General features: G+C 41.7%; 1 protein-coding gene across 1 annotated transcript in view; it reads right to left on the reverse strand.

Annotated features, from left to right (window-relative positions):
- Window positions 1-17,983, reverse strand: part of CACNA1S (calcium voltage-gated channel subunit alpha1 S) — a 381,085-nt gene that overhangs the window by 119,692 nt on the left and 243,410 nt on the right. Inside the window, exon 23 of the mRNA XM_069238889.1 lies at window positions 8,183-8,235. Within this exon, the coding sequence (XP_069094990.1) occupies window positions 8,183-8,235 (53 nt within the window). The remainder of the gene's footprint in view (window positions 1-8,182; window positions 8,236-17,983) is intronic.

The following is a 17,983-nucleotide window of genomic DNA, read 5'->3' on the forward strand; positions in this document are numbered from 1 at the left end:
AACTGGTCCCTAGAATCGGAGTGCCAATTGCGATTGAGTTGGATAAGAGGACACCCTTCAAAAATGAAATAATGAAAGTACTGTGTGCTCCTTTGAAGACTGACCACAAGCCTCGAGAAAAAAAAAAGGAGATCAGACTCAAGCAGAAGGATAGTGAAGAGTATGTAAAATTGAATCACGTATAGCTGCCTGAACTTGTGAGAGAAGGAAGGAGAGCATTACCAATGAGTCCTGAACAGAACAGAGAGCAATCAGATACAATAGTATTTTGAGAAGGTGCTGATAAAAAGTCAGGAATAAATTCTGAAGAATTACCAGAGTCTAACCAGATTCTTGCCACAAGGCGATTAACCAGAATATGAGCTTCAATCAGCAATGACTGAATTAGATGAAAAAGCCATTCACTTGAAAGGCCTTCAATTTTTGTTCGAGGATTCACAAGAGCCACAGTGAAGTGATATAACAAGATGATGAAATCATCAAAGCTAAGTAAATTCTTCTGAAAGAAGTGAACTCTTCTCTTGAATTTTGAAAGACCAAATTTTCCCTTTTAGAACTTTTGTTTTTGATAGTCTTGAATGGTCTACCTACCTTTGATAACCTTTTTTACTTTTGGATTACTTTTTGTACTTTGGTGTTTTGCAAAAAGACTGAGTTTTAAAGTAAGAATGTCACAAAGAAGAAAAGATGCCTTTAGAAAAAAAAGATTTGCATGGCTTTCCAATTACTACAGTAATGACTACAGTTTCCTCGCCAGTCCCCTTTATTTGTTTCTTACTCTTCACGTTTGACCTGGTGGATACCTTTCAAATATTACTAATGACTCAATAATTTATCAAGTTTCAATTATTATATTAAAATCATAGATTAGATTGGGGATAATTATGAGGAAAGGTTTGAAGAAAAGTCATACACAGATCTGTTGAAAAATTATAGAGGAACAATGAATTTGTCTGATTGCTTTATTGTTACCCATTTGTGTACTTCTGTTTCAGAGGGTGTGCCTTATGGTCACTTGCCATTGTGTTAGGCATTACGTTGTTCAATCTATTAGTAACTTTTCATGTATCAGATTTACCTACAAGGTCATGTATATTACAATGTTAATTTGTGTACTTTGCCAAATACCAGAGGTCTTGAAAGACCAGAATTCTTGAATCTCCTATTAAGCTTCACAATATTAACATTAAAAACACTAATATGCAGAATGCATGTGAATTGACTGAAGTTGAGCATAACTTTATTAAAGAAGATAAAATGAAAAGCTCAAAGGAAGAAGCTGTGATTAAGAAATCACAAATACATCCTAGTCTTAGAATTTTGAAAGAACAAAAATGGAGTTTGTGATTTATGCGAGTGAGGCATAGTAAGTATGAGAAAGCAACTGTAATAGGGAATAGTGGACGTGCCTATAACCACAACACAGAGATGTTTCATATGTTAAGTAGAATTAATCTTATGTTTGGAGGCATTTACGATGTATGTAATAAGATTGCATATTTTGCTCTTCCATGAGGGTAGACAGGCTCTTTTTATTTAGCTTTAATATTTTCAAAAATAGATCACAGTAATAGTTTTAGTGCTGTTTTTCACGAAAGAGTGACAAGGGATACAGTAAGTAAACAAATATTAGATGTGTTCAGCATTTTAATTCCTTCTTTAGGTGTGGCTCTGAATAATGTTGAGATTAGAGAAATGCCTACTTTCGCGGAGCTCTTGGAAAGCAAAACAGCAGCAGGTGCTTTTGCTAAGATTAATAAAAAGATGTTTGCAATTCATTCAAAATTGCCTGGTTTTAGATATTCATTTAGCTAAAGAGGGAGGAGTCTGTCATGTGATAAAAGTGCAGCACTGTACGCATAACCTGATGATACTAAATGTATTAACAAACATATTAAGATTCTGAATAACAGTGTGAGTGTGGTTAATATAATGGGAGAGCCTTGAATTTGGGAAAAGGTTGAATCATGGCTAGGTAGAATAGGTAGAGATTTGTTGATATAGATAATTGCTTCACTAATAATAATTGTTATGAGAGCATGCCCAACATATAAAGACCTTTTTTTTAACACATAATAAAAATAACTTCAGACTTTTGTGATAACCTGAGGGCATTGCAGATGAATAATATGCCAAAATCAATTATAACAACATTGGAATGATGTGATGATAATATAATGATATTTATCATCCCTGGGGGGAATTATGAGAGTGAATTTCATAAATAAAATATTAACCTAGCTTAGGCTGTTTTAGTTAACATGGAGAGGCTGCACTAAGGCCAGATTATGAGTACGGAGGTCCCTTGGACCGCCATACTTATGGTCTGACAGCTGCATCCCTTGCTGTCCAGCTTACAATGCTGGCAGTCGGACAACCACAACACCGCTGCCACTGCCAGGATCAGCGATCAATGGGTTGGAGGGGGTGAAAGTTGTGGTCAGCAATGGCGGTGCAGAGTTTGGCACTGTCATGCTGATCACGACTTCCCTTTCTGTCAGCCTTTTCATGGCGGAGTCCTCGCCATGAAAAGCCTGGTGGAAAGGCAGAGTTGGGGCGAGAGGGGGCTCCTGCACTGCCTACAACCGTGTTCTGGGCAATGCAGGGCATCCCTGTAAGCACACTCAAAAAAGCGCACTGTCTGCCATGATAGACAGTGTGCATTCCGAGTACTGTGTGCGCCAGAGAGAGCCGAGGCCGATGGTGGAGCACTGTTTCCACCGGTCAGCCCAGCGGAAACATGGTAATATGACCAAGGGGAGGCCACGGGCTTGGCGGCCGCCTTCCACCATCATATTGGTGGTCTGGCGGTCTCACTGCCACTATCATAATCGGCCTCTAGCTTCTCTTGATGCGGCACAGAACTTTGTAGCATGCAAATTTATGTCAATTGTTATTAGATATGTAGAAGCAGCTTTTTGTGTGAAGTTTCAAATTCGTGTTTATTTCCTTTCCATAGTTAGATCACAGAGGCATTAAACCAATCACAATCATTTGGAAGGAGGTGATGGCGGGTATTGTGCAAACAAATTTGCTGATTGGTTGCTATGGAAATATAACATATTAGTACAGCTCATTTATGTAATGGCAAGCTTTAAAGTTTTGAATTTCTATTGTTTGAAAACATATAAAATGGCTATTGCGAAGTATCCAGAATCTTTTCCATTTCTTAGACCATTTCTAGACCTTAGTGATTGATGGCATTTGCCTATCATAATTCGATTATGCTGATCCCCTTAATTAAGCAAAGTTTGCTTTCTGTAATGATCACTTTGGTTATTGAATTAAACAGAAATAAGGATTTGTCTTAAGCCTTTTCTTAATGTAATTGACTTATTGGTGGATGACTTGTGCTCGGTGACTTAAACTAAATTTGACCTGCCTGTAATTTATTAGGCAGAATCAACACTGCAAAGGGGCACTGACTAGCACAGTGTCCTAATCATAATGGGGGTACAGTGATGGTTCACATCATTTGCTACCCCATGCATTTCATCATCTTCCTCTTTAAAGTTCACAAGCTTGTGAATTTAAATCATTCAATACAATTTCAGATATGTTCATTTAAAAAAAGGCCATTGTTAACATAGTTGAAGATATGTTGTGGCTCAGCTGTAAAAACGTAAGGTGTAGAGATTCCTAGAGAGACTAGTATTCTGCTTCCCCTCTTCCATCCACCTCCATCTCTCATTCTCATATCCAAAGATTACATTTCAACTATGCATGATGCTTTCTTTTACATTACAAGAACCAAATACCTTTCCTTTCCCATTCATTTGTTAGTATTTCCATGCGTAGTTTATATTTTTGATGGATTTCCAAACTAGTGTGAAGGCTCTTGGCCAGGCTTTTGACTATTTGTATGAAATCGGTTTACCTACAGCATGAGCTAGCTGGTATCCGTAACTGGGGCCAAGGCTAACAGGCAAGATCCGGTGATGTGATAACAGAATGGTCAGTACTGTCTGGCTGTCTGAATGAGAGTTAGGCTGAGGAAGGAGAGGGTCATGCAGAGAAATTTAGCCTCTGAGATCCTCAGACCTTACAATGTCTAAGGTAGTACTTGCTTCTTCATACCTTATTCGGGTTGCCCCAGATTCCAATATTGATAACACAGATTGGTTGAGCAATTGCAGATTTTCAGTTAAAGGACCCAATTTATAGATATAATAATTAAAGAATTTCAGCAAAGCTATAGTGATTTAATTGGCAATCGTTAGAAAAGTAGAGTCACAATGCTGACAGATTGCTGACAGGTGGTCGGACAGAATGAAGAACAGAGTGAAGCAAATGTGTCTAGAGGGCTTTATAAAGAGAGCTATGCTATGATCTCAGATGCCCTAATGAAAATGTTAAACCTCCACCTCCAAGATGTGAAGGTTTTTGCAGTTTGAAGGTCACTTTACATGTCACCAGTAAACCTATGAAGGAGGGCACTTTATACTGGAGAAAAACAAAATGAAATAATTAGGTTGACAAAATGAGAAGCTGCATAGTAATTTTCATTAACACTCAGTGAGTGTTATCAGCAAGACTTTGGTGGCTTATAGTCCAAACACTCATTTGATGTACACTAATAGATTATAACAAGCAGTGTACCAGTCTTTCGTCTTTGCTTTATGAAATATACTGGAAATGCATATGAGTTATGGAACCATAACAATCCTGCATAAATGATTAAAGTGCTCAATGTCAACAAAGCATATGGTGAGTATGCACCATGTTCTGTCCAGCTGTCAAGTTACTCCTACATATTCACGCATTGGACAGCTGTGTTGATAAGATAACAGGTCCAAGTAATAATTGCGGATTGAGTGCCTTACCTGGCTAGGAATCCTGTAAAAAATCTGTACTATCTTTCCAGAATGTTTTAGATCTCATTTGGGAGTGTGGGCAATAATGTTATGACAAGCTCCAACAGATGCTGACCCTGGCTCAGCACTACAATTTGCTATTCCACAGAGGGCAGGCTCTTTAAAGTTTAAAAAGAAACCAATTACAGTGCACCCAACAGTGGAGTAGCTTTGGAGGGCAGCGTGGTGCTTCGGGTGTAACTCTGCCCATCCCCCCATAAATGTATTTTCTTGAAAATTGTTGGGCACAGAGGCCTTCTGTGGGGTATGGTGAGGTGTCTGTCTGATTTCACAACACATCTACATAAACAGATGAAAATGCACACACACACACACACACACACACACACACACACACTTCTCTTTCTCTCTGCTTTTAAAGTCTTCAAAATTTTTTGTGTTTTTTCACTTAGTAACTCTACCAATGTGCATTTGTCTCCCTTTCCACTGCTTCTTTAGCCCCTCTCATGTGCCCTTCTTCATGTATAATTTATTTTGACAATGTAGGCCAGCGTTATTTTTGGAAAATCTGAATCTTGCTGCCCCCAATCTTACTGACCAAGCTACACCCCTGGCTCCCCCTCTATGTGTCCTGAAAGCATTTTCAATATTTCTCCTTTTCGCAGTCAATATTAAGTTATTAGAGTCTATGAGCTTCCTGCCCAAAGGATCCAATGGCTTGGACTCCTATGAAACAGATCACTTATCCCCACACCCTTGGTTAGAGAAGGATACAAGCCTTTTGGGTGTTTGCCCTGTAATATTCTAATATTTCATGATAAAATATTTCCTTACATGGGGTGTGAAACTTTTGAGATCTTATCTCACAAAACCCTTGAGAAATGCCAACAAAAGAGAACCTTCCGAAATGTTATATTTAGAGGTATGCTTTATTACGTAATATAGGATTATATGATATATGGTCTAAATACACATAAACAGGGCGAATTTGTGGGCATTGGCTGGACTCTCTAAAAGTGCACATTTGAGAGAGTAGTGTGAACTTTACCCAAATGGTCTAGTTTGGATGTTGTGAGGTATGCTCCAAAATATGAGTCTCAAGATTGGGTGAGGGCTCTGTAAAATGCCAGCTTCTGCATGAATGACAAGATCCAATACAATACCAGCCTACTGTGCACTACTGCCAAAACATTAGCCTCAGAATATAGTGAGGACCTTCCAAAGTAATATATCTTTTTAATGTTTTAATAACTTTCCACAATTTTGCATCATGGCAGAAGATCCCCTGGGATAGGTGCAGACAGAGGGAGGGTGAATAGCTGCTGGAATGAGTGTGACATTTCCTGGAGGGGTTTGGCAAAGCAGCACACCAAATTCTCATTTCTGATTTGTTGTCATGTAATACAGAGATATAGGATCACTTGATAAATACAGTCCCAATACTGCTCAATTTCTCATTATTCAGGCTCTCAAATTTCTAACTGTGCTGGTCCAACTCCTTCTTCTTGTGGTAGAGACGTTTTAAGGCATGTACAAAGTGGGCCACTTCCTAGTGGCCCCTAAGAAAGTAATCTTTATCTAGCTCACCTCTATTGCTATACCTCAACCTCTCTCCTCTCTGCATACCTCTACCTCCGAGTCTTTCTTGCTTTTCCAAGGGACATCATAAGGATTTTTGGGGTCCCTGGAAAGACATGTTTCAATTGTTTAGATGTCAACCCAGTTTCTGAATGTTGTTTGGTGTCATGAGGACTTCAATTAGCAGAAAAGGAGAAGTAAAATTACAAATAGGGAGCATAAAATATGTCTTGTCCACGGCCTCAATAATCCTTAAGACAACACTGACATGTACCCATGCAGGTTCTTTCCCTATATTCACTATTATAGCTTAGAATGTTCCTTTCCAACTGTTGCGTATTCTGACAATATCACTCATCCTTTTCCCAAGTCATATTATGTGACAATTCATTTCCCTTCATAACCTTCTCAATTTCTACCTATGCAGATATTTTCTTTTAAGCAGGTCATTCCCCTACTTGACGCATAACTGACCATGCCAGTCCACCCACCACCGTCTACATTTTTGACCATGCAAGCCCATTTTCTACTTTTCTCTGTTTCACCAGGCATCTAGCTATTTTGTACTTTCTAATTCCCTCCTGAGTTCTCCATTTTGTCTATGACGGCTCTTCCCCTCCTTTTCCAGGAATGAGCATGGTGGTCCTTCCACTACTTTCTGCATTTAGGAACGTACATCCCACACTTATCTGTTTTTGCCCATTCAGACCCCTACGTTCTATATCTATAGATATACAGCTCCCTTCCTTGTACTCCATTCTTCCAATGCAGGTCCCTCTCCTATAATTCTAAGCAATCATTTCACCTAATCCGCATAATCACAATTTTAAACATGAATGGCTTTCACCATTTATTAACAATTCACAGAATATATTTGTCTCCTTTTTTTATTCTACATGTTTTTGATGTGTAAATGCAATTAATCTTGAACATTATTTTCTCTGTCAGTTTTTCTACAAGGTTTGCTATAATAGTTTTCCCTTTTATCTCCCGTTCCCTTCCCAAAGCCAACGACTGGGTGACATTCATAACCTTTTTCAATTGATGTTCTAGGGCAAGGAAGAGGGATCCCCCCAATCATCAGTTCCCCCTTTTCACTGTCTCTTTCCCTTCTATGTTTTTTCTTTCTTCCCTCCGCTTTTTTCTTCCTTTCCAATTGATTTTAGAGAGGACAGATGGTTCTCGCGATCTCTTCATTTCACTTGTTTTTAGGAGGGGCTTCTATAACTTCAATGCATGACTTAATACCTTACCTAGCATGCCTCCTTTTACCACTGCCTCCTTACTCTTTAGATGCATTTTAATATCAAAATGAAGATGGATCCTGAAACCAGGATACAGGTTGGGATCTACATTATCTTCTTTTAACAGCAGTTTGTTTGGTAAATTACGATTTTTTAACAATTCTTTTTTCTATTAATTTTGACTATACATTATCTCTACTGATGGGCTTTTCCAGTAAATGAGTCTTCTGTTACTTGGGTTCCCAGTAATGGGTTTCTCGTATTTTGTTTTTGAATTAATTTACATATTACACTACATAGGTTTCACCAGAGACACCATCTGCAAAACCACTGCCGAAGGACAATCCTTCACCTACACTGCAGCAAAGAGCTGGAACAACCTCCCCCTGCACCTCAGGCAAAGCCCGTCGCTCACCAACTTCAAGAAGAACCTCAAGACGTGGCTCTTCGGGTGAGGCCCCCTCCCTCAGCGCCTTGTGACCCTCACGGGTGAGTAGCTGCACTATACAAATACTGATTGATTGACTGATTATTTAGTATACATACTGGCACTCCTCCTCTGTCATTTTAGATATGTCTGTGCAGCTGATGAACATTCCCTGTGGAAGAAAAAAAATAAGATTGCTGGTTATTAAAAAAAAAATGATTCAAGTTTGAAGTTGTAAATTAATTATTTCAGCAATAAGATGCAATAAGGGGCAGCAGCAACTCTTGGAAGGAATGATCTTTCCAACATGGTACAGCAGATGCTTTATTATTATTTACTGAAACAAACATGCAACTGGACAAAGCAATAGTGCAATATGACAATTTTATCCAATTTATATTACGAAAGATTTACAATTTACCTCCTTGCTGATTTTAGATGGATGTAGGAAGGTGATTTTTTCACTGTTTTATGTTAATGTTTGGCTGCTTTCTATGTTTAGCAATTCAGATTGTTATTCATAGACATTTGCATTCTTAAATAGTAAGATGTATTCCTATTTAATCTGCACAACCAGTTAAATTCCACAATCTCTTTGGGGTATTGTTGAGAGATTTCCTAGCCTGCATCAGCAGGTTTCTTAGAAAAAGTAAAATATCAAAGCAGTTAAACACCAGACCATGACGTCAGTCCTCCAATGAGCTGTGGTTCACTGCTTCACTCCTGGAATCACAGGTGGTACTCTTTCACCACCAATCGCAGCTCCACTTGCAAGCCACAGTTCTCCTCAGACCATTTTTGTGAAGTAAATTGAGGCTGTGCTGATGAACTTCTATTCATGACGGAGGTTCAGCACAGTACCTGATCTCCCTCACACTGAGTGGAGACCACAGCTGAAGTTGAGGAGGGAGAGGGAAGAAACAGAAAATGGTGAGGGAGGGTGACTGAAGGACAGGTATTTGTCTTGTGTTGTCAAAGGGTGAGGAGAGATCACTTCTGAGAATACTTGGGGAGTGTGGCAGGATTCCAGTTTTTTTGGATACATAGACTTGAGCATACTCCTTCGGGTATATTTCAAGTACAATACCCATCACACATCTACACAACCATTGTGAGCAATCACAAAGAAGCTACATACAAGCAGTCAAGCAAATGCACAGTAGCTACTCACAGGGACACACAGTAATGCCATGCACAGAGAAGCCAGCACTAAGAAGTGAATAAACCAACCACATATGTTGGCACACACAGACAAGGTTTCAGAGCAGACCCGTGTAGGAAAGTGTTGCCTGCTGTCAGTGTGTTTTTGACTGTTCACTGGGATCCTGCTAACTATTGTGCTCTCTCCCTCTAAATTTGGCTGTCCCTGACTTTCTGCACCCCACAATTGGCATTCTGGTGCCCCCAAAGTACATCCCTAGTGTATGGTACCTAGGTACCCATGGCATTGAGGAACCAGGGGTTCCCCATGGGCTGCAGCATGTATTATGGAGCCCATACAAAAGGTGTCTGCAGGCCTGCCAAGGCAACCTGATTGAAACAGTTCATGCACCCTTTCACTACAGGTCACTGCCCCAGGTCACTTTAAGACACTCCTATGGCAGGCCCTCCTAGCCTAGAGGGCAGGGTGCAAGTACCTGTTTTGTGGGCACCCCTGCATGAGCAGAGGTGCCCCCACGAACTCCTGCTCCATTTTCCTGGACTTTGTGAGTGCGGGGAAGCCATTGTACCCGTGTGCTGCACATAGGTCACTACCTGTGACCAGCTGCATAATGGTAACTCCGAACCTAGGTATGTTTGGTATCAAACATGTCGGAATCATACCCCAATACTGCTGCAATTATTGGTTCTATGATTCCATGCACTCTGGAGGCTCCCTTAGAGGCCCGCAGCTTTGCTCCTACCAGTTTGCAGGGTTTTCCCAGGCTGCCCGCTCCGCTGCCATCATACAGACAGGTTTCTGTACTTTTGCTGCTTAATTAGCTCAAGCCCAGGAAGGCAGAACAAAGGACTTCCTTTGGGAGAGGGAGGCAACACCCTCTTCCTTTGGAAATAGGTGTTACATGAATTGGGACGAGTAGCCTCCCCAAGACACTGATATGTTTTGAAGGGCACATTTGGTGCCATCCTTGCATAAACCAGTTTGCACCAGTCCAGGGACCTCTGGTCCCTGCTCTGGCATGAAACTGGACAATGGAAAGGAAAGGTGAGTTACCAGGGGTGGTGCCCAGAGTTCTTCCAGGTGGCCATTTGGGAGCATCTGAGTGGCCAGGTCAGGCAGGTAATTTCACAGCCCCCTCCTGATAGGTGTTCATCCTACTAGGTGACCAATCCCCCATTTAGATCTATGCAGTTCTCCTCTGCAATGTTTACTTCGATTTCTGGACATTGGAACCACAACTGGACTTCACAGGAAAATACAATCTGCAGCTCCAGCAATGACTTTGCTCTGCAACATTGTTGCAGCAGCTCCTTCCAGCAACTGCAACATTTCCCTAGCTGTGTATCCTCTGAGGGCAGTAAGTCCTCAGTCTGCACCAAAAAGCAAGAAGCAAGAAGGAATCTCCCTTGGAATGAATGAGACACCCCTGCATTCTCAGGCATGAACTGCAACAGCGACCGGATGCATGGATCCTTTCTCCTGCAACTCTGCGTGGATCCTGCAACACAATTGGTGGTCTGGAGGGGTCCTCTCTACCAGCTGTCCAACCTGGGAGGTGGTGAGACTTTGTCTCTCCTTGCAGGATGGTACCACTGTGAACCGCAACTCTTGCAGCTACCAAGGCTTGTTGGCTCTTCTTTCAAGGGATCTTCAGTCTCTGTGTAGCCCGGCCTCCAGCACTCTTCCCTGCAATGTGTAGTCTCCTGACTGCGGCTCCAGCAACGTGGGACTCCTTTCCAGGTGTGCTGAGTCGACCTCACTCCAACTCCTATGCCTGCTCCCTGTGAGTTGCCTGTGCTGGATACATCCTCGACTTCTAGCTCTCCATACTGCAGAGGGTCACCTGGGACTCCCCTCCTTGGGTTGAGTCCCCTCAGACCTTCCTGGTCCCCAGCAGCTCTGATCTGCAACTCTTGCCTATGCCAAGGCTTGTTGGCAGTTTTTCCACACCACTGATGGACTGCAACTTTTTTTCTGACATGGGACATCGACTGCATCGCTTCTGGAACTCTTCTCCTCCTCCTGTGCGCATAGCAGACTCCTGGTCTTCACCGTCAACCTGGTCCTGCATCTCCAGATTAGTGGGTAGGGGCTCCTGCCCCAACCGGACACTCCAACTGGAACTGGACTTGATCACCTTCATTTGCAGGTCTTCTTCTGTCTGGATCCATCTTCTGTTTCTTCCAGTCTTGCTCGGGTCTTGCACAGTCCTTTTAGAAAGTTTCTCTGTGGGTTTGGAAAAAATAGGAACTTATCTCTTCTCTCATGGTCGCTGGGAGGCACTCTGGTACTTACCTTTTGGGGTTCCTAGCTCCTCCTGCTCACCTCTACAGATTCCACTTACCTGGGTGGAGGTTTGACTTTCGCATTCCATTTTTTCAGTATATGGTTTGGTCTCCCCCTTGGGTCTCTATTCTTTGCTATTATGTCACTGTTTGCTATTGGTTTCTATGCCCATTCCAGATTACTAAGGTGTATATAATAGTGTGTTTACTCACCTGCTAGTTGAGTATTGCCTATACAGTATTTTAGTGTTTGTGTCCCTAAAATAAAGTACCTTTATTTTTGTAACACTGTGTGGTTCTTTCATGTGTGTAAGTGCTGTGTGACTATAAGTGGTATTGCATAAGCTTTGCATGTCTCCTAAAGTAGCCTTGGCTGCTCATCCACAGATAGCTCTAGTGGGTCTGGCCTCCTTGACACTGACTACACCTCACTAATAGGGGATACCTGATCATGGTATAAGGTGATAATACCTTAGGTACTCACCACACACCTGACCAGATTCCTTCAACCCACACACAAACACATAACACAGTCACACTAAGGCAGTCGCAGAGCAGCTTCCCACTGGCAGATACTAAGCAGCTATGCCTAGGAAAGTCCAGAGCAGATCACAATGATGATAGTTTAGCATAGTCATACACAAAGTATTTCACAAAGGAGACTATTATAGAGATGACTTGGTAAGATATTCAAAGAGCAAGCATACAGACAACAAAGAAGGCACACCAAAGCACTTGCAAAAGACAAGTACTTCTGCACATAAGCCACACCAAGCACCCCGACTCTGACCTGTTTGACTTCTTACAAGGCCTCTGACTACCTATTCTACTGATATCCTCTATTCGCCAAGATCCCCAGGCGAGCCCTGCCCTACTGGGCCGGTGCTACCCAATAAACTCAGAAGTGTCTTCTCCTGCAGGTCATGCCACTTCACTTCACCCAGCTAAGACCTTACCACTTACCTCCACCAACCTTAAGCAGTTGGTCTGTCACAACTCACACTTATACACTCAAGGTCATCTTAAATGTACGTTTCCTATCATCTTCTTACCTAAATACCAACTTGAAATGTGTGAGATCTTAGAAACTTCAAAAGTAGATGTTCTTTTCATGAAGGAAACTTGGTTGTGTGATACTTCCGACCCAGTAATTTTCAGTACAGTCCCTTTGGGCTACTCTATACTCAACTATCACTGGCAGTTGACCATTTTAGGCGGTTTATCCATCATCCACGACTCTTCCTTAAAATGCTCCCAAAATCAGTGCTTCCTGGTCCCTTTTTTCAAAGGTCTCCTTGTTACCTTTTCACATAATGTGAACACTTTATTTTCGGGTTCCCTGGTTTATCGCCCCCAGGTTCACACAACAGTTTTTACATACTTTTCAAAATTTATAGCTCCCTATATTCTCAAATTCTTTAATATTTGTCATTCCTGATTTCAACTACAAAGTAGATAGTCTTAATAATCACCAGCAGTTACTGAGGTTTTTGTCTCACATAACCGTGATCAGCTGATCCCATTCAGTACCCGTTCAGTGGGACACACTGGTTTTTACCAACTCTCCTAATACTTCAAAAAACATCTCTAATGTTGTGTGGATAGATCATTGTGCAGGCAGTACTGACAACCTTTTGGAAGCTCTTCAAAACGTTTTTGTCCCACAATCGTATAACCTGATTACTCTGGCAAGCTTTCATAATACTTGGCAATTGGATGTTCTTGATAAGATTCTTTCTCTTCATTTGAATAATCCCATTGCCCTTTGGTTCACCAAAGAAATACATAATATTAAGCACAATTGTAAAAAAAATAAACTAGAATGCCTTTGGGGCAAATCTTATTTCACTGAAGCAAAAACTACTTACTATACTCCTCTCGAAAGTTATCATATGGACATTCGAGTTGCACACGTTATAGTTTTCATCTAGATTTGTGGCAGCAGGTATTTCAAGACACAAAATATTCTCTGTCATTTAAAGGCTTTCTTTATCCTGCAGCATTTGCCAATGCCAATACATCATCTAAAAACTGTAATGGCCTTTCTTTCTTTTTCGGTAACCACATTTCATATACTTTTCCTCTACAGCTTTCAATAGGCTCTCTATCCTGCCTTTACAGCCAACTATTTTGTGCAGGGTTAATCTCTTTTTGAGTTAAAGGCTATTGAAACAAACTCTTTTGCTGCTTTCATTTCCTCTAAGTCTGGTACTCCTCTAGACCCCTGTTCTTGCATCACTAACCTCAGGTCATTGATTCAACCCTTGTTTAAACTTACAATTTTCTTTAGATGCGGCAAGAGTTCCCTGCATTTTGAAGTAGGCCACTGACATTTTTCTTTTGAGGACACTGTCTGCCAGCTATTTTGATTTCAAGAACTACCAGCCAAGCTCACGGTTTCCCTAGCCGTTGAAAATCTTGGGGAGGCATGTTAATGAACAACTGTTCTCTTGTTTTTCGTGTTCTGGCCTCCTAGACTAATCTCAATCTGGCTTATTTTTGGGTCATTGCACATAGACTGCTCTCTAAGCAGCTAGTGAGCATCTTAGACAAATTCTGGATCAAGGCAGCAGCATTGGTCCTTTTGGACTTATGTGCCTTTGATATGGTATCCCAGTCTAACATTATCACCAGGCTACATGAGTTAAGTATTTGCATTAAAGTCCTTAATTAGTTAGCCTTCTTCTAAATGGCAGGTTACAGTTGGTGTCTCTATCCCCTTTGCAGTCTGCTACAATATCTATTTTCTGTGTGGCCCCTCAGGGCTCATAATTTAGTCACATTCTATTTAATGTCTATGCGGTCCCATGCATCATTAGTGTGATATTTTCTTTTTAACACCATCTCACACACTGATGACACAAATCATCCTGAAGATTTTAGTCAACTCCTCCACTACACTGCCTGCTCTTGAAAAATGTTTTTGCGAATGGGTTACCACCTACTTGAAGTAGGAGGTAAAATGCGAATGTTTTGTGACGGATTTCGGTCACAAAACATTCCTACATACCTCTGCGATTCAGTATTAGGAAGGGATGCCCTTGAACCGCCCCTTCCTAATACCGAATCGGTATGTAGTTGCAATTCCAGTTTGCGATTCGGTAACAAGTTACCAAATCACAAATTGTAATTCATACATACCAAAATGCATTTTTGCGATCTATTTGCGATCGCAAAAATGCATGATACATCTGGCCCTAAGTTACTTCCCTGTAACTCTAGTTCTCCAGCATTGGTGTCCTTCATAGATTCACATTTTAGAGTAATTCCCGTTCGAACAACCTTCCACACTCAACCTACAAAATACCATATTAAACCTTTAGATGACTTTTGTAACCTAGCACCGTCTTTTTATGACTCCAACTCCAGGCAATTATAATGCTCTGCCTCTAGCTGATCTCCCACTGAACCTTCCAACTGTCAGCTTTTCGGTACTGCAGTCCCCACCAATTTGTTTTCGAGACACTTGAAAGCCTTGTTTAAAGGGAAGAGGGAGGGCCTAGTGTGAATCTGTGAAAGCTACCATTGCTGGAAAACCAGAGTTAGAGGTAAGTAAATTATTTCCTTCTCAAGCATTGGCTCTTTCATCGATTTGCTTGTTAGAATAATAGATTATCATAGCAGTTTACAACAGACAACTTTCCCATTTGAATGGTGGCTAGATTAAAAACCCAAAATAAAATAAATGAGGCTTACCTTTCACCTAGGCTTACCTACGCAAATACATTTTGTAACACTGCTTGACCCACTGATGCTTCCTTGCTTACAGGTCCACACAATAATGCCTTGCAAAAGTATTGGTTGTTTTCAAAGTTGCCCCTTTACAAATGTCTTCCCAGTGTATTGCTGCAAAGAAAGCTATTGATGCTTCCATTGCTCTTCTAGAATGTGCGCTGACTTTCCTTGACAGTGGCCTTTTTATCAACATATGAGTCATAGTAATGCATGACCCAATCCATCTCTCTATTTTATGTTTAGATACTGCTTTTCCTTTGTTTCCTAAACTGTATGCAACAATCAATTGTTCTTCTTGCCTTATGTATTTGTAGCTTGCAAATATAATTTTAGACATCTTTTTATGTCCAATGAGTTTAATGTCTGTTCTCCTACTGATACAGGCTTATCAAAAAAGTTGGCAACTTTATCTTCTGCCTTACATGAAAAACAGTTGGAACTTTAGGTATGAACTTTAGATCTGTCATAAGTATCACATTATATTTTTTTAACCTAAAATATGGTTCTTTGCAACTTACCTTAACATCTGCATTTCCCCTGTTCTCCTTGCTTACGTTATTGCCAAAAGAAAAATGGTTTTCCATGTTAAATGTTTTAATGATTCCCTATGAATTGTCTCAAATGATGCTTTTAACAATCAGGCTAATACTTTATTAAGCTCCCATTCAGGCACCAATTTTAGACTTGGAGGACATTCTCTAAACAAGCCTCTCATAATCTTTGGTTATCTTCTGAGAATACAATGAGATTGTAGTCGGTCTCCTAAGATTATATGAGATCGCTGCCACATGAACCTTCACTGATCCATACCTGAACCCAGACTTTGCTAAATGAAATAAAGAAGACAAAAATTAATGCACCTCTATATGTTTTGGGTCTAACTCATGTGCCTGAGACCAATACACAAAGGCCCTCATTACAACTTTGGTGGATGGCAACCGCTGCCCGCCAAGTTGTAACCGCCACGCGGCCGCCAATGCGGCCGCACTCCCTCGGTGGCCATTTTGACATCCCCGCTGGGCCGATGGACAGAAACCGAGTTTCCGGCCGCCGGGCCAGCGGGGGTGATGGCCGCAACATGGGAGCCGGCTCCAAATGGAGACGGCGGTGTTGCGGCGGTGCGACGGGTGCATGTGCACCCGTCGCACTTTTCACTGTCTGCTGTGCAGACAGTGAAAAGCTTCATGGGGCTGTGCCAGGGGGCCCCTGCACTGCCCATGTCAAAGGCATGGGCAGTGCAGGTGGTCCCAGGGGCCCCGCAACTCCCTTTTCTGCCAGCCTTTTCATGGCGGTTCGTACCGCCATGAAAAGGCTGGCGGGAGGGGGACTCGTAATCACCTCAGCAGCACTGCAAGCAGCGCTGTCCTGGAGGAATAAATACGCTGGGACCAACGTGGTGGAAAACCGCCGGTCCCGGCGGTGCGACCGCTGAGCTTACGCCGCAGTCGTAATTCCCAAGATTGCACCGCCAGCCTGTTGGTGGTGCAATCAACAAAACAGCCCTGGCGGTCTTTGACTGCCAGAGTTGTAATGAGGGCCAAAATGTTTCCACTTTATATCATATTTTTACTGTCGAACACGCTCATGCTTTTCTAAGTATCTTTCTACAATCTTCTGCCAAATCGAATAACCAAATCCTAAATCCTTATGAGCCAAGACCTCAAATGTAATGATTCTGGATTGGGATGGAATTCTCCTCCCTTGTCTGTATATTGTCATTCATTCTGGACTGTACTGGCTTGCTTAGGGACATTGCTAGCAGGTCTGCATACCAATGATGTTTTGGCCATGCTGGTGCCACAAGAATAACAATGTAACTTTCTTTGACCTTGCACAAAACTCTCCCTACCAACTGTGTTGGTAGAAATGTATACATAAATGTCCCTTTCCCATTGATTGTGAACCATTGCTCTAAGATCCTGGACAATACTTCCTGCTCAAAAACGTCCTGCACTTGTCGTGGCAAACCTATCCAAATGGGTTTTCCCCATCTTCGGAAGAACCTCACTTAACTGTTTTGTGTCTATTACACCTTCCTAAGTATTTCGAAACTGCCTGCTCAGATGATTTTTGGCAACACAAAAGGATGATAGATGGAGGGATGAAACATTTCAAACACTTACCCCCAGTCACAGATCTAGGCTTAATCCATTGTCCTTTTGCTCACCATGCCACCCTAGTTTGGACCCAGCGCTTGGAAAATTTGAGCAACTGAGGTGAGTTTTAGCAACTGAAACAGAAGTCTGGCGGTTGTAGTCATAGAATAGAAGCCTTATCAATGCCTAAGTAAAGCACATTGCCATAGTTCACCCTGATAAAATAAGGGCTTTAATCAAAGTCCTTTCAGTAGGCAGGAGAAGCATCCTAATAATTATTTTCACCCATTTGAGTACCGTGAAGCAGGTGGAGAAAGCCTTGGATACCTGACGCTTCATAGATAGAATATTATCCAGCAAAAAGCCCAGGTTTTTGACTTGGGATCAGCAGTGGCTTCTCCGTAAGGGCAGGGAAGTGTTGCCCACCCATCAGCAGCAGAAGCTGAAAAACCTTTAACAAACAAAACGATAATAAATTATATTTATTATTGTTTTGTTTGTTAACAAGTGGGGCCACAGGGGTGACGAGCAGTGAGGGGAGTGAACTGTGCACTCCCCTCAGCGCGCATGTATGTTTGACCAGTCATCTCAGGTCAGCCAAACACACATGCGCACTAGGCTCTCTCCAGCCCAGCAACACGG

The sequence above is a fragment of the Pleurodeles waltl genome, chromosome 6 (assembly GCF_031143425.1).
Source record: "Pleurodeles waltl isolate 20211129_DDA chromosome 6, aPleWal1.hap1.20221129, whole genome shotgun sequence".
Classification (NCBI taxonomy): domain Eukaryota; kingdom Metazoa; phylum Chordata; class Amphibia; order Caudata; family Salamandridae; genus Pleurodeles; species Pleurodeles waltl.